We start from the raw sequence: 22,199 nt of genomic DNA on the forward strand, positions 1-22,199 counted from the left end.
TCAGGCTTTGGCAGATTGCCAATTGGACCCACCCGCGCCCGCGTACGTCTTCCCTGCACACAGATTACAGAGCTCCCCCGACGGCACGCCCTGCTCGTAGGAGCCGCGCGCCCGCGCTGTGGACAGGCTCACGGCTAGCTGCTGCCGATTGCCCGACTCCACGCGCGCGGGCAGCTTCTGGTCGCCTTCCAGTTCAGGCGGCGCGTCCGGTGAGCGCGCCGCACGGCACCGGGGCAAGCACCAGGCCTCGTCGGACACCGGTGCGGCGTTTCGACGAACATGTCTGGCCGCGCTCGCACCACCCTGCCGGCCGTCATCGCCGCAGAAGCGAGCAAGCCACTGTTTCTCCCTTCTTCCGAGCCACCGACCCACCGCGGCCACCGGCAAGCTGCGCGAGCCCCTGACTTGGAAGCCGCCCCCTGCGACGCGCCCAATCTTGGCCGCACACGTCCTATCGGACGGACGGTAGGTGCCCAAGGGATGGACGGTATATGAAATACCGTCCCCCCGATTGGTATCTCAAACACCGTCCACCTTTGGGCGTCCTCCTCCGCGGCTCGTCGGAGCGCCGCAGCACTCAGGGCCTCCCTTGCTTCCGTCCACTTCCTCGTGAGCGTCTGGGAGCCTCGCCCTCCTGCATCTAGCCGCCACCACGCTCCTGAAGGCAGAAGGGGCGACCTCGACCGGGTGCTGGGCGCCGCGCGACGCTGCGACGGCCGGCATGGCAGGCGTCTCGCACGCACAATGCTCTCTCAAGACGCTAGCAGCCGGAGATGCGCCGCCTCCAGTCCCGGCCGTCAGCAGCCGTCTGTCTGAACACCGGTGTGCTCATCCTCTCGCCATCCTCGACGCGCGTGCGCAGCCACCAGGGGCCACGCGTGTCCGCCCCTGTTGAAGACGGAGACGGCAAGACGCAGGCGCAAAGGAACATCGTGTTGTCTCCTCCTCCTCGAAGGATTGCACGGCGAGAAGGCGGAACGTCAGTGCCCTGTTTCCGTGCATCTCATGGTAGGTCGTTTCGATAGAACAAGAAGGAAAGTGATGGCACATCTTGAATTGGTGAAGCTCAGTGTATCTTCGTTCTTCACACCGAGTTGATAAATTCGTGTTCATAAAGGCCGCACCGGAATTTGTTGATCAACGCTCCCTCGAATGGTTTTATTGAACATTTAATTTGAAAATATAAGAATGATGAGACACATCTACCCCTATAAATCAACCTAACTTTTCTTTTTCTATATGTCCATCACAATAATTGTATTATAATGCATTATACTTACAATTAAGACAAGCAATATACTAGGAGAAAATATTAGCACGGATAATATACTAGTCTAGACCAATCTGTCTACCCTGTGGGCCTACCTCCTTTTCCCTTTATCTTTATTTTTTCCCTTTTCACTTCCATCATTTTTTCCATTTTGCCACCTGTAGTTGTCTTCATCATATTTACTTAAAATAGATTATTCATATGGATATGCATTTAGCCTCTTTTTTTTCTAGACAAAGTTTTTCGTGTGTTTGAATTACTTAATTTTTATGCAAAATTTAGCTGATGGTATTTGTTTAAATTAACATTTTTACAAGACCCGCTTGAACGAGTTGTTTCTTTTTTTAATAAGTTTTATGTGTATGAGCTGTCTAGAAAAAAATACAAATATGGAAAGTTATCTCTAAAATAAATTATCCTTGTGAAAATTTTGCAAACTACTGTCTTTTTAAAGGGTCTACAAACCCTTTCAAAAAACTAGAGTTTTCTTTTTCAAACGGAAAAAAACTAGAGTGTTGATCATTGTCATCAACTCATCATCGATCAAACGCTTCACTTTTTTTTAGATGATGAAAAGAGAAAAGGAGATGGCTGCTCTTCTAGCTGGGCCGTGTCAAATGACAGCCTTCTTTCCTGAAATGTTGACGCCTTGTGGGCTCTGTGCTATGGGCTTCAGCTGCCCACACGAACGGAACAAAAGAGGGAACTCGGACGCGTGGCCGCGGTCATACGCTCCAGAAGGCAGAAAAGACCTCCTCCACATGCAAGGTAAGCACACTGCTAAAACAGAATAATAATACCATAAAAAAACAGAATAATAATGCAGATACACCGACTCATTAGTGATTTTCCTAGATAACGACTGACTCATTAGTGACAACTGAAGATCATATTGTTCATTACACGTAATCAGTGGCGGATCTAGAAATGGTTGAAGGAGGGGCTAATTTTTTTCCTCTCTCTTACTTTCTTCTTCCTCTCCTTCTTCCTCATCCTTTCTTCTCAAAAAATTGAGCGGGGGAGGGGTTCAAGGGGGCTCCATGGTTTTTTGGGGTTTAGGGGGGCTGGAGCCCCCTAGACCCAGTGCTGTCTCCGCCCCTGCACGTAATACACACTTTACACTCAATGCTGCATGCATGATGCGTGGTTGCAAATAATCAATATCAAATTTGGTAATTTGTCACCCTCTTATCCCCTTGGTCTTTCAGGGTATGGATCAGAGAGCTTTTGCTAATTGCTAGCTATACGTAGCGAGAGACAGAGAAAAAAAACTTGTTCTGTGTACGTTTCCCCATAAAGAAAGCGTCCGGGAGCTTTTACGTGTCATCGGCTGAGGCGCCGGCAGCTGTGCCGCTGTTGCAAAGTGGGCGTACGGTAGCGGTTGCTCCGTCCTTATCCACCAGCACCAGGCCACCACCGCTACACGACGATCACAGCTTCTCTAGCTCTGGTAGAAGGCATGCGGCAGCAGGGTTAGCAAATCTCCCTCTACCAGAGCGTGCACGCCCCGGCGGCGGTGGTGACGTCGTCGACGACCACGCCGTCGTCGAGGTTCCACAGGCTGCCCCACGTGGCGCCGTCCTCCTCGCCGGATCCGTACTCGTCGCTGGCCGTGGAGCCGCAGCAGCTGCCGGTGCCGCCGCCCTGGTGAACGGCGCCGTGGAGGAGGAGGGCGCACGACATGGGGCACATGAAGTCCATGGCGTCGTGCATGATCAGGTCCTCGTGGTGGTGGTGCCCGGCGGCGGTTTCGGCTTCGGCTGCCAACGCCGGCGATGACGGCGCCGCGCACGCGTCGTCGACGACCGCGCTGCCACGGTCGTCATCATCGGCCCCGGTGCGCGCGCCGCCGCCGTCCTGGTTCTCGTCCTTGGCGACCTGCCCGGCGGCCAGCTGCAACAGCTGCTGCTGCTGGCTCTGCATCTCCTGCCGCTGCTTGAGGAACCGCGCCCTCGCGCGCTCGATGTTCTTGGCCGGCTTCCCCTTCTTGAAGTGCGTCCTCCAGTAGTTCTTGATCTCGTTGTCCGTCCTGCCCGGCAGGCTGCGCGCGATCGTCGACCACCTGCTCATGATACATGTGTGGCAAGCAAAGAATTTTCAGTACATCAACACTGGCTAGGAACCTTGTTTAATTAGTTGAGGAACTCTTTGTTTATTTCATGTTGAGTGCTCAATATCTAATAAAGTCATGGCGCCTGATCGGTGTGCTAATTTACTATACCTGTTTCCCCACAAAGCGTGGAGCTGGACTATGATGCTCTCCTCCTGGGGCGTGATCTTGCCTCGCTTCAGATCTGGTCTCAGGTAGTTAACCCACCGGAGCCTGCAGCTCTTGCCACTCCTCTTCAGACCTGCAGCACAAAAAGGCCAAAAGGAGAATGGAGGATCTCAGACAAACAGCTCCAGCCACCCATGTCCACCGACAGGTCCCGGTCAATTTACTAACTTTGAGTGGTAGCAAGTGACGGCTTTCATGATCTAAGTATCATTCTAATAACCAACTCGATCACTCGAAGGATAACACAACTTTTTTTTGAGAAAAAAGATTTGCATGAGATAGCTGTAGTTTTCCTTGAAAATGGACTGATACGAACCCAGGTACAGTGTCGTTATGGATCGGAGATGGGCATCCAATAACAACTCGACCCTGTACTACCATTATACGCTCACTTTCACGTCACTCTTCTCATAAGACTTTTAAGTCTGCAACGTGTACGCACAGGAATATAACTGAATCGAAAGTATACGCATAAGATGCGCCCATCATATGATTATTAAGATCGCCGTAATCTGACGATCTTAATCAGACGACGGTGACGTCGTGACGATGGGTATCTTTTTACTCTATGCATCCACAGTTCCACACCACAGTTAGGGGTGGTAATGGGCCCTTTACCACCCCTAACCACAGTTCAGATCAGTAGCCCACGGCGCATACTGTACATGTTTACAGCTAGTTGGTTGGTTCATGGAACTGGACGGAATTCCAAAAACTGGACATATAGAACTTTGTATAATTGGTTACGTTGTGCTCAGTGCTCACAGATAGATCATGCAGGCTCCCTCTTGCTAACTCGCGAGTGAGCTGAACACTCGCAGCAATAGCAGTAGCAGCAAATTGCAGGGGACAAACAGCATCGTGCATGGTGGAATCCTGGGACAGCTCTGCAAGTTGCCAGTTGAGGGTCCTGGCAAAACACAAGCTCAAAAGTACAACACCGTACACCGGTAGTACTGTGCCTGGTTGACGGCCGCCGCCGCAACTTGCTGCGAGCTCAATCATTCGCAAGTTGCAATAAGTTTAGCTGCTTTTAGCTTGTTTGTTGGTGAAAAGAGCCAGGGTTCCATTCGTACTTGGGGAACCCAAAATAAAAAAACCGCACAATTGAAATCAAGTGGATCGATCACCAATAAGAAAATTAAACTAACAAAAGGGAGGAGGCGAATTTGCTCTTGAAATCGGCAGTAGCGTACCTGTGAGCTTGGAGACGGAGTTCCACCGCCCCTCGCCGTGCTGCCGGACGTGCTCGACGAGGAGCGTGTCCTCCTGGCTGGTCCACGGGCCCTTCCGCCACCCGTCCACCTCCTGCCGTCCCCAGCCCAGCGGCGCCGCCTCCATTGGTAGCTAGCTAGCACAATACGAAAAGCTCAGCTCGCCGGGAGCTTGCTGCTGATTCTTGCCTCGAAGGGGCGCTGTTCTTAGGTGTTTCCTTGGAGATATTTGTGCGGGCAGGCCCGCGGCAGGTAGCTCGATCGTACGCTGGCCGGAGGGGCAGAGCTAGCAAAGCCTTTCCCTTTGCTCGGATTCTGCCTGTCCTGCGGCGAGTGAGGAGGAGAGGGCACGGGGCGAGTGAGCCGCTGCCGCGTATATATCGGGCACCGGCGCGGCGGGGCTCCGTTCCGCTTCCCCTGTCGCTCGCCAAAGACCCCCCGCGCGTCGCTGTCAGGGGGAATTCCATGCTCCACTAGGCACTAGCCCGGCTGTCGAGCCGGGTTTCCCCAATTGCCCCCGGCCCGGACCCGCGGTAAATTCTTGGACCTCGGCTCGGGCACGGGCGAGTTACCGCGCGCTTAATTATTTCTTGCCGCGAAAGCGCGCCCTTAGGGCCAGGTGTAAAGAGAAGTGAGGACTAAAAGAGTGCCTTAGAATTTTAGATAGCTAGTGTGCTCTTTCGATCATTCACAAATCAAATATGTGTACGTAGTAAAGAAAAACGGCTGTCTGATCGAGGCCTGAATGAAAAATTCTACTGTATGTATGTCAATATGTGTACCCTGTAGTAGTATAGTATATTGCCGCAACTCCTTAACAATAATTGTTAGTTTAATTTCCTTTTCTTTCTAGTTCTTGGTTCAAAACTACAAGATTCGTGCCTTAACCACCTCAGTCGCCCTTATTCCGACTTATCTGCTTTCGACTTATTTAGATTTATTTTAGTTTATTTTCTTTCACATAATACTATTAAGTCAGCCGAAATCAGCTGGCTTTTTCCACAGGCCAAACAAAGCATCTACAAAACATAGAGGCATTAGCATAATTAAACTAACATATACCCAGGTATTAGCATACAGCTTCACGTTTGCCATCTCCATCCAGCATCTTAGCTAGCTTGGCTGCCTGATCTATCCTCTGTGTCCCCTGGGCGCCAGAACCACACTACAAAATACACATCTTCCGGCCGGGCCGAGGGTTCCAGAAAGCCGACGCGTGGCTAACTGCCTCTCTGCCAACAACTCCACAAGTGGTGCACTTGGATCACACCTGCATCAAGGCCTTGTTTAGTTGCATAAAAGTGAACCTGTAAAGCACTGTAGCACTTTCGTTTGTATTTGGTAATTATTGTCCCGCTACGGATTAACTAGGCTCAAAAGATTTGTCTCGTAAATTACAAACAAACTGTGTAATCAGTTATTTTGTTTAACTATATTTAATACTTCATGCATGCGTTCAAAAATTCAATGTAACGGGGAATCTTATAAAATTTTGGAATTTTGAAGGGAAGGGCCAAGTGCGAACAAACTGACGCTCGAGCTATGATGGCAATCGTACTTGTAGTAACGATGGCGATGGCGATCGTGGTCAGGCTTTCCGACGCACAAAGGGACTAAACTAATCTCTCCCAGCAGGCTAATCTGCACACGAGGACACAGGCGATATGATCGACGCGCGCGCGTGCGCCGTACCTGGTCGATTCGACGATCAACATTTTGGTGAGCTGGCACGCGGTTAATTAGAACAAATAATATATATAGGATGGCACATACATGTATCTGCGATCATGCATGTCCCCTTTCTTTGGTGCAAAGAAAGGGCCCTGTCCGGGACGGATCGATGCCGCTTGCTCCTGTGTCTCCGGCCGATCATCGCCTGGTCGATCTCTGCTGTGTCGCCGTCGGGGTGAAAAGGCGACAGATTAAGAGTAGCACACGACACTAGCGCAGCTCTGTCCATGTGTAGCAGAGTGGTATCTAAATACACGTACCCCTATCCATTACTCATTAGCTAGCAACTAGTGATAGTAGTGGGCATATATGTCCTGCGGCGCGCGCGTGCCAGAAATCCTTGGTCTCGTTTGGTTTGCAGCGTGTTAGTGAATAATGATAGTTTGACCGCTAATTACGATGTCAAACAAAGTCAGTTTACAAAACCAACTTCAGAACCCCGCGCTAGTGACCCTGAAGAATCTAACGAGGCCTTTGACCGCGCGATTAGAGGATGGTTACTGTAGCGAATCATCGATTAATTACCGTCATTAGATTCGTCGCGAAAAGTTACACCCATCCCTGAAAAAGTTTTGCAAATAGACCTCATTTAGTACACCATGCATACAAGATTCTTTTTAAGAATGGAATAGCGTGGAGAAAACAAACAACACCCTTACAGATCGAGATCATATATATCTATCGGCCGGGGATCAGCGCTGGTCAGGTCTAGTCCGTCCGTCCAGCTAGCTCGGTTGACCGGTCAAACATATCCATGGGTGATGCCGTGATGGGCCTGCCTGACGGCATAATTAATTGGCCTGATTAGCCAGATGGTAGAAACGTGATTATTTTTGATAGAGCCAGGGGCAACCTGCAGTACGTATACTGCAGCCGAGCAGGCCATAATAAGTGACAGTTTGATGACGAGCTATTGCGAACTTGGGGCGCGTTTAGTTCCCCCGGCAAAAATTTTTGGAGGTCAAATCAGCACTTTGACCGGATGTCGGAAGGACTTTTCGGACACTAATTAAAAAACTAATTTCAGAACTCACTTGGAAACCACGAGACGAATCTTTTGAGGCCTTTGATCGCGTCATTAGCACATGTGGGTTACTGTAGCACTTATGGCTAATCATGCACTAATTAGGCTTAAAAGATTCGTCTCGTCATGTACATCCAAACTGTGTAATTAGTTTTGTTATTTATTTACATTTAGTGCTTCATACATGTGTTTAAAGGGGAGGTGAAAATTTTTGAGAACTAAACGCGCCCTTGGTGAAAGTAAAATATTGGCGTACAGCCGTCAAATAAAGTCCCCGGCGGCGGGGCGCCAGCGCCAGTATATGTATGCCAGAGATCTACTACTGCCGGAGGGCAAGTCTGGAAGACCGCACCTAACAAGGGGAATAATCAGGCAAAACCCTTTTGGAGGCTTACCCCCTTCGAGAGACCTCCTCGTCGTGACTTCCAACAAAGAATGATGCGCTTATGCTAATTCAGCACATCATTAGATCCCCCCGAGATTTAAGTATTGGCACGGTCCCCCGCCCGCCCCTCCACGTACACGCCTCATCCCATCGCGTAGAGCCAGCCGTAGTACTAGTAGTATAGAGCGCTCCATCTTTGGCATCGATCGACGACCTCATCGCCTCGTCACCCTAGCTACTAATCACCCAACGAAAATTAGCACCAAACAATCGCATCACCCGGTGCATCAGCAAGGCTGGTTAATTAAACAACTAGTAGACGTCCTTGTTGCTGATGTGCCCGCAGTACATGGTGCGCCGCGCCGTTGGGCACGGTGTGCCCAACGCACCCCGCCAATGGCGACGCGCCACCCGCCGGCGCCCCGGGCGATCGGATGCCGCGCGGGGGCAGCGACGTCGCCCGTATAATAACGTGGCTGCTATTTCGGGCAAGCGATCGAGCACGTACGGCGCGCAGGGCCGCCGGGGGGTTATTTTATGCGGGCATCGCCGTCGCCTGGCGTGGGTGCGGCGGCTTTGGCCGCTCACGCCGGCGACAGGTGTCGCGCGCCCGCTCCCAGGACCACGCCGCCCCCCTTGTTTAGTCGCGTCGCCAACTCCGGCAGCGCATAAAGCTAAGCCCGGCGCCCGGACCACCGGGACAAGGCCAGCTCGACCGCCCCCGGCGCGCATATATATATATATATATATATATATATATATATATATATATATATATATATATATATATATATATATATATATATATATATATCATCTCCGGTTAGCTAGCTAGCTATATGTGCTAAGCCTTGCAGTACATGCTACGGCCTATTGGATCGGCGTGAGCTTGCTTTCCGTGTCTGGTTGCATGTCGTTTACTCTAGGCCGGTGCACGTAGGCGGCATCCCATTATTCGGGCCTTTGATTAGTGGTTTCCGCGGCGTGATCTGGCGGACGCCGGGGACTATGTTAATGTGCGTGCGGTGAAACGAAGCATCCGCCGCGTATATATTTCTATGCGATCGATGGGTGTGATGACGAAGCAGCATTGGTCGACAAGTCTCCCTGGCCAACTTTGCCATCCGGAAGGGTCTCGAAAAGCCCATGTTTATAAGTATACAAATCACCCCCCCCCCCCCCCCCCCCCCCCCCCCCAAAAGCTGGGCGTATGTGTGTGTATCTGGATGGGTGGTATGTTTATACTCCAAGCAAGCAAAGCAAGCTCATCATCCATCGGTCATGCTGGATCACGGGACTCGGGAGCTAAAAGTAGAAAGCAAGATACGGCGGCCGACAACAAAGCGGCTGGCTCTCTAGCTAGTCTCTACTTAGTTGCTGCACCTGCACTAGCTAGCTCTGCGGCAAACAGTCACGACCGCCAAATGGTGCGCGAGAATTGAGGGATGCGTGTGCTAAAGTGATGGGCCGGGGGCCCCTAGGGGCACACTAAAAGGTCGCTCTCGATCGTGGCCTGCTTTATACAGCTCAAGGACAAAGCAGGTAAATTGCACTAGCGAGGAGTAACTTTGTTTGGTCATTTGGTCTCGAGATCCAACGAGCACACGTTTCCTCACCTCCACGCTCTCGGCGCGTGCGTTGTTTTTACCCTCAGATTGTTACGTTACTGGAACAAACTTTATTTCTTGCAAATTAAGTTGCCATTCTTATAGCTAGTACTAGTAGTAATAAGGAAAAAAAACTATCTATGTGTCCCTGTCTACTATACTCGGTCACCGTAGTGCTATGCGTCATGTACATGTTTTCAATTGTACATATCTTATTACGTGCATGATTGCAAATAAGAACAAAATGCTTTATTATTATGCCGTATATATTTATTATTATTGTACGTGTAAAGGCCACATATATGCTAACCCATATATGTCTTGTCTAATTTGTGTACTAGCCATGTATATCCACGAGGTGGATATAGAGGCTGGTATAATCCTTTATCTAATTTTTTTTCTACAATTATTTGCCCCTTGCCCTTACGGTTGCACCAAAAACTCTTCACCATTCAATGAAACTAGTCACGTTGGCGCGCTACACGCGCCTATACAAAAAACATTGACCTAAAATATTAATGGAAAAATATTATTCGCTACTATATTCGAAACAACATCGTATTGATGCATTGAGTTAAATCTAAAAATTATAGTAAAACGGCATAGTAGTTTAGAGTCTGAGAGCGCGCCGATCTCAAGCATTTTAGTATAGAGGTACAGACAATTTTTTCTTAGGAATTCGTTTTTTTTTTGTGTCAGTAGGTATAGTTTGATTACTTTAGTAGGAAAAAAAGATTAGAAATGAATGAACAATTCAAGTATATTTTGTGAGTTTACGAAGGGAAACTCAAAGCCAAAAAGTAGTAGAACTACCACGTGTGAATGTAGTATACAAAGTTTAGTTATTATTTTTATATGTAGGAAGTAGTTAAATATATTTTGTATTGTCAAATAATGGAAGGAAAATAATTTTTTAAGATAAAAAAGCTCACTTAATAGAACTGTGGGCCCCATGTCGGTTTCGTCTGAATAGCACGTGGGTCCCACGTGGGTCCCGCCTGAATAGCGCGTGGGTCCCACCTGAATAGTATGTGGGACCCGCATAAAACAGTGCGTAGGTCCCACGTGGGGCCACGACTCACGGAAATGCCTCACTTAATAGAACCGTGGGCCCCACGTGGGTCCCGCCTGAATAGCGCGTGGGTCCCACATGGGTCCCGCCTGAATAGCGCGCGGGTCCCACCTGAATAGTATGTGGGACCCGCATAAACAGTGCGTGGGTCCCACGTGGGGCCACGACTCACGGAAATGCTCCGATTCTTGGAGCTTTAGTATATGTACTCAATTGGCACTATCTTGGGCCGATTCACAAAAACAAAAAACTTGTCTTCTCGCTTACGACTGTGATCAATGTGATGTGAGGAGCAATTAATGTTTTTTTCCAAGACACTGTAGAACCTTTTCCTTTTGTTTTTCAATAATAGAATAAAAGATTATTCTAACATTTACATTACATACGGTGCATATGGCTGATACTTATTGAGTCCAACAACATTTAGGGGGTGGTGTTTCTATAGAGACAGCGATCTTAAGAACCTACTGCTTGTGGAAATGATTATCAATTCTAGATGCAAGTGAAGTAGCAGTATTTAGCTGCTTCTGGAATGGTTTTCAAAGTTATGGATTTTTGTTTTTTTTTCTGTTTTTCAATAGTAGAATAGAATTTATTCCAAGCTCTACATCACATGTGCGCATGCTAAATGAACTTGGCATAAGGTCATTGAGAAAAAATACAGTAAAGATTCACTATTACAATTCCATAGAATATCCTTGCCATCTACAATTTAGTAGATTATCTATGGTGACAATGATTCGTATACCACAAGGAAATTTTAATATTTAATTTGTTGTTTTTCTATGTTAAAAAAATTTAGTATGTTGCAATCTTTTTATGCCCATTTTTTCTTTGTTAACTTCCTCACATGTTTTAAATTATAAGGAATCCACAATGACATTTCTAAAGCTTGGTTCAACAAAAAAAAAGAAATGCAAACCAAACAATACAAACTATCAAAAGGTTCTTGCATAAATTAAATTTACACGAAAACCATACACTACGGGAGACCCCCCTTTGCCGTGTGCCAGGGGCACACGGTAAAGCCCCAAAAGCCCACGGCAAATTCTTTGTCGTGTGCTGCACACGGCAAAGTGCACACGGCAACCAGGGATCGGCAAAGCCGGCCTTTGCCGTGTGCTATATATCGGGCACACGACAAAGGGTTTGCCGTGTGCAACTATCGACCCACGGCAAAAAAAAGTTGCCACCCAGGAACGATGACGTGGACAGGACTTTGCCGTGTGCCCTGCTGGCGTGGCACACGGCAAAGTTCAAATCTTTGCCGTGTGCCACGGTTTTTGCACACGGCAAAGATTGTCACCTTTGCCGTGTGCCATGGTTTTTGCACACGGCAAAGGTGCCAGAACCAATTTTTTTGTTTTATTACCACATGGTTTGATGACAATCATGAGAAGCATAACTACATAATTTGTAACAATTAATGCAGCCACAAGCTCAAGATCATCATATTTTACCTAGAGCAATTCTAGGTAAAAAAATATTTCATCACAGGCAACTAGATCATATAATCTACTCCGAACAATAAAAGGAGCGAAGACCTTTTTCACATGCTCACCTAGGGCTCGACGACGAGCGAGGCGGGGATGCGTGTGTCGGTGCAGCATGTGAGGTCAATTCCACTATCTTTTTCCTTTGATTTCATGCAAATAGAAAAAATACAGCTATATTATCCATACACATTTGCATCAATTGCAATGAAATGACAAAGAAATGGCCAAAAAAAATCACCAGCGTAGAGGCGGGAGGAGGTCAGCGGGCGCCGGCGGTGTGGAGTGTGGCCGGGGCCGGCGGGGTTGAGACAGGAGGAGGTCGGCCGGGGCTGCCGGGGTGGAGGGCGGCCGGGGCTTGGCCTGCAGCGGGGCCACGTCTCGGCGGCGATGCCCGAGCCCAGCCTGCGGCGGCGCAGGGGGCCGGCGGCGAGCCTCGGGCGGAGGGGCCTCGGGCAGCCGCGTCCCATCGGGCTGCGGGGGGTCGTGGCGGGCCGGCTCGGTGCCGGCGTGGGAGCGGAGCGCGGCGAGCGTGGGCGCGGCGGCCGGCTGGCGTGGGCCCGGCGAGCGTGGGCTGTCGGCTTGCCGAGCGTGGGCGGCGGCCCGCTTAGCCGGCGGCCATGGCGACGTGCAGGGTGACGGAGGTGGCGTCGCAACCCCGCCCGTGCGCCGGCGAGCTCGGGGTGGCGTGGCCCTCGGCGCGGCAAGCTCGGGGTGGCGTGGCCCTCGGCGCGGCGAGCGGTGACGAGGGAGGCCCTCGGCGTGGCGAGCGCGGGCGACGGCGTGTCGAGTGCAGGCGCGGGCGTCGACAATGGCGTGTCGAGCGTGGGCGCGGGCGTCGGCATCGGTGTCGGGGCCGTTTGTGCGCTGGCCGAGCGCGGGAGGCGGGGTGGTGAGCCCGCGGGCTTGTGGGGGCGGCGAGCGTGGCGTCGGGGAGCGAGCGTGGGCACGGGGGAGCGCGGGCGCGAGCTTGGCCAGCGGCGTTGGCGTGGGCGCGAGCGGGGGTGGCAGGGTGACGGCGCAGGGTGCGTGTGTGTCTGAGTGTGTGTGGCTCAAAGGGGATAAGGGGCGGGCGCTTTGCCGTGTGCCCCAATCTGGCCCACGGTAAAGCTACCCCCTCTGCCGTGTGCCCCGCGATCCGGCACACGGCAAAGAAGTGGGCGCAGGGCAGCGGTGTGGGACCTGCGGCGCGGGTGGCGCACGTGGCCAGTGGCTTGGCGAGGCGTGGACGCGGCGGCCTGGCGGCGAGCGTCGCCGGCGGCGGCATCAGCCAGCTTTGCCGTGTGCCCCGCGCTATGGCACACTGCAAAGTCCTTTGCCGTGTGCCTGATCATGACACACGGCAAAGACGTTTTCTGTTTTATAATTATATGGAACTGAACCACATCTTATCAAAATAAAATTAATTGAAAACACTTTAGATATCTTGCACATCTGAATCAGCATTTTTTGTTTGATTATTATATTGAAAAAATCATTATTTTATGCACATATAGCTAAAGTTCAATGTATATCACATGATATTGTTTAATTGCAAAAAAAAATTTAAAAATCATCAAACAAAACCGAAAAATAGCCAAACTTTGGCATGAAAGATCCTAAGATATTTATTGCATGTACAAAAAGTTTTGAAGTCAACATCCAATTTGATCAACACTTTGACTTCCAAACTCAACGGCTTCTTCTCAACTCTATAGATCTTTTCTGGATGTACTTCGATTTATAAGGAGTACAGGTGAAAACTTGTACGAAACCTTTTCAAATTTTTACCATAGCATCCAAGTATGAAATCATAATATCATGACAAATCTTATATTTTTTTAGACTATGTTTGTTTTTTTACATAATTTTAAAACTATTGGGCCACATGTACCAGGGCATGTTTCATGAGCAAGAATTTCGAATTTTCCACCCCTTTTTTGGATATGGTCTCACATGGGATTCATGATGTTAATATTTGTTTTTGCTTCATTATTACTCTATGTAAAAGTATTGCAATTCAAACTTCACTTATTCTATGAAATTCATTTCATTGAAATAAAAAAGTTAAATATAGCAAAAAGATCGAGAAAAATACCAAAATCTAATTTAAAGTGCCACATACAATAACAAGTTACCCATAAAAGTTGCAATGGCAGAATCAAATTTTTTTAACAAAAAATTGCCGTGTGCCTCATGTTTGCCGTGTGTTACAACTGTGGCACACGGCAAACTTTGAATTTTGCCGCGTGTTTTTATTTTTTCCGTGTGTTCATCTTGCGCACGCACGGCATAAGGGCACATTTGCCGTGTGTGTCTCCTTTGCCGTGTGTCGGGAAGCCAGGCACACGGCAAACATGGGCTTTGCCGTGTGTTGCCTTTTCGGCACACGGCAAAGGCTATGTTTGCTGTGTGCCCGATATGTGGCACACGGCAACCAGCGGGTTTCCGGTAGTGATAGTCCTAGTCCACCCCTAATGCTGAGCAAATGTTCAATAAATCTTGGATAATTAACTTCTTATAATATAATTTCATATGCTTGGTTAGTTGCAGAATGTGTACTTCTGTGCGTCAATTTAAAGAAAAAACAGGATAGTAAGAAACATCTTTATCTTGGATACGAATCTATAGGCCTTTTCCGCTAGGTTGACATTCTGAGGCCAGGAGGCACCGAGTTCTTGTTGTGGGGCATTTGCCGCTAGCTAGGCGACGTGAAAGTAGAAAACAAACTAGTGGTATCTGTTCCATTTTGTACGTAGCAGCCTGATCCTTCCACGAGTACATGGCATCCCCTTCGAGCTTTTAGCGTAAAGAGAAGCCAGGGAATCTTGCTGTCGGGAGAGATCGATCAAACTGTTAAACATGGCTGCATGCATCTCACTTCACAAAGAGCGAGTGTTGTCCCAAGCCCCCGGTTGTCTTCCTGACACCAAGTAAGCAAATTTTTTTTGAGGGGGTGTGCCAACTTTACTCAAACAGCGTAGCTAGTACAAACTCCATCAGGAGGATCAAAAAACCAAACATGTCTTCCTAATGATTCATAAATCGAGCTTCTAGCTAAAGCATGGGCATCAGTGTTCGACGACCTCCCTTCATGGACAACTTCTGCTCTTTCAAAATTCGCCATACCAGCCTTCATCTCTCTGATTACATGGCCGTATCGACCCATTCTAGGCCCTTCCATGCTTCGGACAGCACAGGCGCAGTCTATGGCAATCCGCACCCTCCTGATCACGAGGTCCGCTGCAAGGGCTAGGCCTTCACGGCACGCCAGCACTTCCGCCGTCTCCGGGTCGGATATGCCCTTCATCACTAGGGCCGACGCTCCCATGAAAGCGCCCGCCCCATCCCTCGCCACCGCCGCCATCGCCACAATATCAGAATTCTTCGAAAGTGCGGCGTCGACATTTACCTTCATCAGGCCTTGTGGGGCGGAATCCATTTGAGAGTTGCAGCAGGTGCACAGCCCGCACCCGCGTCCCCCTTCCTCTCCACTGTCGGCATAGTCGTCTCCAAGTCTGCAATAAACCTCTCTATGAAGCTGTGAGTGGACAAAGGGCTCTGAAAAATATTTTCATGAATTGCCTTCCTCCTCGCATGCCAAATTGCCCACAAAGTTACAACAAGTCTCACCAACTTATCATGAGCGAGACCTGCTATTGCTTCGTGGATCCATCCGCGTGCATTGTCATCTTGTGCCTGACTGATGAAATCAACAAGTTCATCACATTGTAAAGCCCAAACGCACCTGGCCATATTGCATTCCAGCAGCGAGTGCTTCCACGAATCCTGACCGCCATAGATAGAGCAATTGCTTGTCTGTGCCATGTTTCTGCGATGCCGCACATCGCCTATCGGAATAGAGTGCTTAGCGAGCCTCCATAGGAACACCCGGATCTTCGACAGGACCTTGACTGACCACAGATCCGTCCAGTCTTCCTGGTCCGCCTCGACATCTGATCTCCCCGGGTTGTGTTCAATCTAGTTCGACCGCCGTTCCCGTGTCGTGACCAGCATCCGGTAAGCCGATCTAACAAAGAAAACTCTGGACTTCTCGTAATGCCAGGCCCAGAAATCCTCCTGCCTCCGCCCAGACAGCGGAATGCTTCTGATCAGCTCGCCATCCATCGGCAGGAAGTGTGTGTCCACCGCCTGTAAGTCCCATGTAAATGTCAGTGGGTTAATCAGTTCACTGACCTTTCCCGGTGGTGTGTCACTGATGCAGCATATTGGCCGTAGCTGCCCATCCCTCGGAAGCCAATTTGAGTGCCACACCTCCGTATCTTCCCTGGTTCCAATCCTACAAATTAAGCCTTGTTTGAGCACTTCTTTGCCATCGACAATAGCCCGCCAAACTCTAGATGGAGAGGGTCCCAGGTCTGCCTCCAGAAATAAGTTGCTCGGGAAGTACACTGCTTTGAGAACCCTTGCGCTAAGCGAGTCAGGATCTTGCAGGATCCGCCACGCCTGTCGTGCCAGCAGTGCAAGGTTGAAAATCTCTATGTCTCGGAAACCCATGCCTCCCATGTATTTTGGTTTGGCCATCTCCTCCCATGCGACCCAGCATGTCTTCCTTTTACCCTCCTTGCTTCCCCACCAAAAACTCCGGAGTAGATTTTTCAATGTGCTGGCATGGCCCCCGTGGTAGTCTGAAGCATGACATAGAAAAAGTTGGGATCGCTTGCGCTACAGACTTGATCAAGACTTCTTTTTCCTCCAGATGAAAGAGTCTGTTCCAGCCAGCCTTGAACTCGTTTCCACACCCTATCTTTTAGGTATTTGAACGTCCCATTTGTTGAGACACCAACATCCGAGGGCATGCCCAGATACTTCTCACTCAATGCAACATTATGGACCTGTAAGGAGTCCATGACAGCCTCACGAATGCTCCCGCTGACACCTTTTGCAAAATGTATCGAAGATTTATCCATATTAATCTGCTGCCCAGAGGCTTGGCAGTAGATGTGTAGCACTTCCTTCACCTGATCCGCACTCTCCCTGTTTGCCTTAAAAAACAGCAGGCTGTCATCTGCGAACAGTAAGTGACTAACCATCGGAGCCGAGGCTGCCACTGTGATTCCCCTGAGGTTCGATGACTGGATTCTGGACTTCAAGAGGCACGAAAGGCCCTCTGCTGCTAGCAAGAACAAATAGGGTGAGACTGGATCCCCCTGGCGGATCCCTCTAGAAGGTACAAACCTCTCCTGTCGCTCCCCATTAAAAAGAACAGAGAAAGAAACATAGGTTACCAATCTCATAATGGTGTCGACCCACAAACGATGAAAGCCAAGCCGTAACATAATAACCTGTAAATAGCTCCACTCTACCCGGTCATAGGCTTTTCTCATATCCAGCTTGAGGGCAGCGAACCTACTGTCGCGGGCTCTCTTCTTCTTCATGAAATGCATACACTCATAAGCTGTAATTATATTGTCAGTAATCGAGCGCCCTGGCACAAAGGCTGACTGCTCATCTGAAATAAGATCAAGGAGCACCTTCTTCAGCCTATTGGCCATCACCTTGGAGGCAATTTTATACACCACGTTGCAAAGACTTATTGGCCGGAACTGGCCTAGCTCCTCCAGGCTATCGACTTTTGGAATGAGCACAATACAGGTGTTATTAAATATTGATGGATCATCCTCCCCCTCAGTACTCTGAGGACAACCGCAGTTACCTCATCGCCGCATAATTCCCAATGGCGCTGGAAAAAATGTGCTGGCATGCCATCTGGCCCATGCGCCTTGGTCGGAAACATTTGGAAAAGAGCTATTTTTTACTTCCTCCTTCTCGAAGGGCGCCAACAGTCCCTCATTCATAGCCACTGTCACCTTAACAGGGACTGTGTTCAAAACACGGTCCATATCAGTCGTGCCTTCTGATCGATACAACGTCTTATAGAAATCTGTCGCCATAGCTCCCATCTCGTCCTCATTCTCAGTGAACCGACCATTTGATTTCTTGAGCTTTGAGATTTTATTTTTCCTCCTTCTTTGGCTGGCCCTAAGATGGAAGAATTGTGTGTTCTTGTCGCCCGCTGACAGCCACATTATTCTGAATCGCTGTTTCCACATGATTTCCTCCCTGTAGTTCAGCTCCATAATTCTCTCCACCACCTTGATCTCTACATGCGACGGCCCCACGCGCGAAGGAACTGATCTCATACGGTCGAGTTCCTCATTTAGTGCCTTCAACTCCTGGCAGACATGGCCAAACGTCTGTGTATCCCACAAACTGAGATTCCCAGCTAAAGATGTCAACTTGTCATGCAATTCTCTAAGAGTATGCGCCTTCCCAGCGCCCTGCCAAGTTCGAGCCAACATGGCCTCAAACTCGTCGTGAGACTCCCACATCACCTCATATCTGAACATCTTCTTCCTGTGTTTCATTCTTCCCCGCTCCACCTCCCTATCCCAGCGGAGGAGGATGGGGTCATGGTCCGAGGTAGTAGCAGTGAGGTGCGACACCTGTGCAAGAGGAAAACGAGAACACCAATATGCAGTCGCTAGTGCTCTGTCCAGCCTCACGCGACAGAAAGTTCCTCCCGCCACTTTCTTCTCGAAAGTCCACTTCCGACCCACAAAACCAAGGTCGTACAAACCACAAATGTCAACCATCTCCCGGAACCCCTCGATTCTTGCACCCATGAGTGCTCATCTCTATGCAAGACCTCATTAAAATCGCCATACAGACCCATGGTAAATTAGATGATGCCTTGATAAATTTCAGTATATCCCATGCTTATGGCGCTCTGCAACCTGTGCCTCGCCATAAACACACGTCAACCTCCAGGGGTCATACCCATTCTCCGTAACAATAGCATCGATATGGTACTGGGAGAACGGTAAGATCTCAACTCTAGTATTATTGTTCCAGTAGATACCGAGTCCACCACTGCGGCCAGCACTACTTACAGCAAAAGCATTATCATACCCTAGAGTATTCTTTAGACCTTCTACCCGTGCCTTGTGCACCTGAGTTTCTAGCACACACAGCACGGTCGGGGCAACCTTCTTCGCGAGATCGCGAAGTTCCTTCACCGTCGAGGCGTTGCCCAGTCCTCGACAGTTCCAACTTAAGCAACTCATTGCTCCTGGCGGCGCTCCGACATGGAGCCCGCCTCATCGTGTGAAAATTCACCCCCTGCGCTCGTCGTGCTCTTCTTCCTGTCTCTCGGCAAGACGTACACTACAGCCATCCATTTGATTGCCGGTAAAACCGCGCTGTCATCCTTCGTTAGGAACACCCCCTCTCGTTCCGTCTCACTGAGGCAGAGCTTCTGCTCCTCCACCTCGACGTCCTGCTTCCCTGTCTTCATGCGCGAAAGTCCCGCCGCCATGGTCACCCTCATCCTCACAGATCGAAAACTGAAACCCACCAAAGCCGGGCAGCTGAGTCAGATCAGCCTCATGGTCAGCCCGAGTCGGAACAGATCGAACCCAGGTGAGGAGGAGGTGCGGCGTCGGTGGAAAATCCTTCGCCCGGCGGAGATCGCCGACGGAGTCGCCTGGAACCTGGCGGCGGCGCAAAGGCCAAAGGTTAACAATTGATCCACACCAAAATTTGAACCAAGTAAGCAAATAATAACAGGCAGAGTACACGCCACGCTCAAAGGGCAAAGGCTAACAATTGATCCACACCAAAATTTGGACCAAATGTCAGCCCATCTAAAAAGGATAGCCCGGCCCATGAAGTAGGCGGTGAACTCTCAGTCTCTCTCTGATCAATGCGGATGCGGTGTGTTGTGTGTTCATGTCATGTCAGTCAGACTGAAGCTCTGAAAAAGATTGTCGAGGCCTTGTGGGAGTTTGACGCATGCATGCGCTCTTCTTTCTCGAGGCTCCTCCATGGCCGTCCCTAAAACACGCCACGCTCGTCGACCCGCCCCTCCCTCTCCGTTCGTGGCCGCGTGCACGGCGCATGCCACAATTCTATCTACGCCAAGCGCAGGCGCGCGGCACCGGCATTCCTCACCCACGGCCACGGGCGAGTGCCGTGACCTCCACGAACCAGCAGAAAAGTTCACGCGACCAACCAATGCAGCTCGATCGATCCGCCATGACCGCCTCCGCGGTCGTCCTCGCCGTCGCTGCCTCCCTCGCCGCGGTCCTTCCCACCGCTCGCGCCGAGATCAAGACGACGTCCATTGTCTCCGACTCGCGCTCCGTGATCCTGTTCGAGGAGTTCGGCTTCCGGCGCGGCGGTCGCGCCGCCGTCACCGCCACCGGCGTCGGGTGGAAGGTCCCCGAGGGGTCCCAGATCAAGGCCGTGAACCCGACCCTCATGGGCTTCTTCCTCATCTCCAACTCCCTCATCTACCAGATCAACAACGAGTCCGACTACGCCGAGGCCACCGGCACCGCCTTCTGCCCGCTCACCAGCAAGTACGTGCAGCCGCTCTTCCGGTTCAAGGAGATCGCGCCCGACGGCACCGGGAAGGGCTCCCTGACCATCGACGCCGACGACAAGTACACGGTGCTGTTCAGCAGCTGCCAGGACGGCGTCGAGGTCACCATGGAGGTGCGCACCGAGATGTTCAACGTGCGCCGCTCCGGCGCCAGGGAGTACCTTCCCGTCGGCCTGCTGCCGCTGCCGGGCATCTTCGCGGCGGCGTCCGTCGTGCACTTCGTGTTCCTGGGCGCGTGGCTGTACGTGTGTGTGAAGCACTGCAGGACCGCGGAGCGCATCCACGCCGTGATGGGCGCGCTGCTGCTGTTCAAGGCGCTCAAGCTGGCGTGCGCCGCCGAGGACCAGTGGTACGTGGAGCGCACCGGCACGCCGCACGGCTGGGACGTCGCCTTCTACGTGTTCGGCTTCTTCAAGGGCATCCTGCTCTTCACCGTCATCGTGCTCATCGGCACCGGCTGGTCCTTCCTGAAGCCGTACCTCCAGGTGCATGCGCGCGCCCCCCATGCCATCCGCAGATCGATCGATGCAATGAATGACCAAGCAACCAACAGAGAGACCGATCGTCGTGTTTGGGCGTGCAGGAGCGCGAGAAGAACGTGCTGATGACCATCATACCCCTGCAAGTGATCGAGAACATCGCGTCGGCGGTGATCGGGGAGACGGGGCCGGCGGGGCGGGACTGGCTGGCGTGGAACCAGATCTTCCTGCTCGTGGACGTCATCTGCTGCTGCGCCGTCTTCTTCCCCATCATCTGGTCCATCCGCAACCTGCGGGAGGCGTCCAAGACCGACGGCAAGGCGGCGCGGAACCTCCAGAAGCTCACCCTCTTCAAGCAGTTCTACCTGGTGGTCGTCTGCTACCTCTACTTCACCCGGATCGCCGCCTCCGCCGTCGCCGCCGTGCTCAGCTACAAGTACCAGTGGGTCGTCAACGTCTCCATCGAGACGGCGAGCCTCGCCTTCTACGTGTTCGTCTTCTACAACTTCCAGCCGGTGGAGAAGAACCCCTACCTGTACGTCGGCGACGACGAGGAGGAGGCCGCGGGTGGGCAGCTTGAGATGGAGAGCACTTTTGAGATCTGAGACAGGCATGTCGTGTCTCTCCAACAAGTTTTGTAGTATAGTCACTCTACGAACCTGATATGATCTTCATATTTAACCTCTTCCGGTTGCCTAAAATGGCATATCTTTCTGAGTCATATAAAATTAAATTAGGAATTACTCACACAAAAAATTCTGGCGCCGAGCAATTTTTAGGATCCGCATTCCGATTCTTCTTGGTTTGTGCTTTTGGCGTATACGGAGTATATTTTATAGCGGACAATAGCTCCACTCCATAGAGGTAGGCAGATTATAGTGCTCTAAATTAGGACCTATTTTAAATAAAAAGAAATGCTGTTTTAAATTTGTCGACCAGGTTTTCGCTCAAATATGTTTGAGCAAGTTTTTCTGGCGGCGATTTGTCCAAATCAAACGAAATTCAATTCAGAAGAAATGTTGAAGAATATTTTTTTTTCAAGTTCTTTGTCTGTTGGTCATGTCAAAGATTACAGCCGCGTTGGTCCCGGCAGCGGGGCAGGCTAGTTTAGGTTGACCGTAGGGAGGGGATCGACCGTTTCATTTTTTTGTTTATTTGATAAAAATTTAAGAAAAAAATTTTTACGGATAATTTTGGAGAGATAGAAAAATTTTCACAATTTTTTTTGAAGAGATAGAAAAAACATAGAGGAAAATTTGA

The 22,199-nt window shown here is 50.4% G+C and overlaps 3 protein-coding genes across 3 annotated transcripts; 1 reads left to right on the top strand and 2 right to left on the bottom strand.

Moving 5' to 3' along the window:
- Positions 1–2,149: 2,149 nt before the first annotated feature.
- LOC120680596 (myb-related protein MYBAS2-like) lies at positions 2,150–5,095 on the bottom strand. The gene is made up of 3 exons (XM_039962094.1): positions 4,745–5,095; positions 3,492–3,621; positions 2,150–3,332 (listed from the first exon to the last, which is right to left on the bottom strand). Exons 1-3 carry the CDS (start codon positions 4,887–4,889, stop codon positions 2,759–2,761), a joined length of 849 nt encoding a protein of 282 aa, XP_039818028.1. The 5' UTR covers positions 4,890–5,095; the 3' UTR covers positions 2,150–2,758.
- A 7,216-nt stretch (positions 5,096–12,311) lies between these two features.
- Positions 12,312–13,341, bottom strand: LOC120681321 (nascent polypeptide-associated complex subunit alpha, muscle-specific form-like). The gene is made up of 2 exons (XM_039962826.1): positions 13,257–13,341; positions 12,312–13,111 (listed from the first exon to the last, which is right to left on the bottom strand). Exons 1-2 carry the CDS (start codon positions 13,339–13,341, stop codon positions 12,312–12,314), a joined length of 885 nt encoding a protein of 294 aa, XP_039818760.1.
- Positions 13,342–20,090: 6,749 nt separating this feature from the next.
- LOC120680753 (protein CANDIDATE G-PROTEIN COUPLED RECEPTOR 7-like) lies at positions 20,091–21,681 on the top strand. The gene is made up of 2 exons (XM_039962277.1): positions 20,091–20,945; positions 21,044–21,681. The coding sequence occupies exons 1-2, from the start codon at positions 20,091–20,093 to the stop codon at positions 21,542–21,544; spliced, it is 1,356 nt and encodes a 451-aa protein (XP_039818211.1). The 3' UTR covers positions 21,545–21,681.
- The last annotated feature ends 518 nt before the right edge of the window (positions 21,682–22,199 follow it).

This window comes from Panicum virgatum, chromosome 7N (genome assembly GCF_016808335.1).
Source record: "Panicum virgatum strain AP13 chromosome 7N, P.virgatum_v5, whole genome shotgun sequence".
In the NCBI taxonomy this organism is placed as follows: domain Eukaryota; kingdom Viridiplantae; phylum Streptophyta; class Magnoliopsida; order Poales; family Poaceae; genus Panicum; species Panicum virgatum.

What these genes read in the sequence shown, in the direction of transcription:
- LOC120680596 (XM_039962094.1), bottom strand. Translation starts at nt 4,889, where the DNA reads ATGGAGGCGGCGCCGCTGGGCTGGGGACGGCAGGAGGTGGACGGGTGG. An exon ending in CTCCGTCTCCAAGCTCACAG is followed by an intron (nt 3,622 to 4,744) that starts GTACGCTACTGC and finishes TTTGTGCTGCAG; the next exon opens with GTCTGAAGAGGAGTGGCAAG. An exon ending in CACGCTTTGTGGGGAAACAG is followed by an intron (nt 3,333 to 3,491) that starts GTATAGTAAATT and finishes TATCATGAGCAG; the next exon opens with GTGGTCGACGATCGCGCGCA.
- LOC120681321 (XM_039962826.1), bottom strand. Translation starts at nt 13,341, where the DNA reads ATGCCGCCGCCGGCGACGCTCGCCGCCAGGCCGCCGCGTCCACGCCTC. An exon ending in GTGCGCCACCCGCGCCGCAG is followed by an intron (nt 13,112 to 13,256) that starts GTCCCACACCGC and finishes ACACACACTCAG; the next exon opens with ACACACACGCACCCTGCGCC.
- LOC120680753 (XM_039962277.1), top strand. Translation starts at nt 20,091, where the DNA reads ATGCAGCTCGATCGATCCGCCATGACCGCCTCCGCGGTCGTCCTCGCC. An exon ending in TCCTGAAGCCGTACCTCCAG is followed by an intron (nt 20,946 to 21,043) that starts GTGCATGCGCGC and finishes TTGGGCGTGCAG; the next exon opens with GAGCGCGAGAAGAACGTGCT.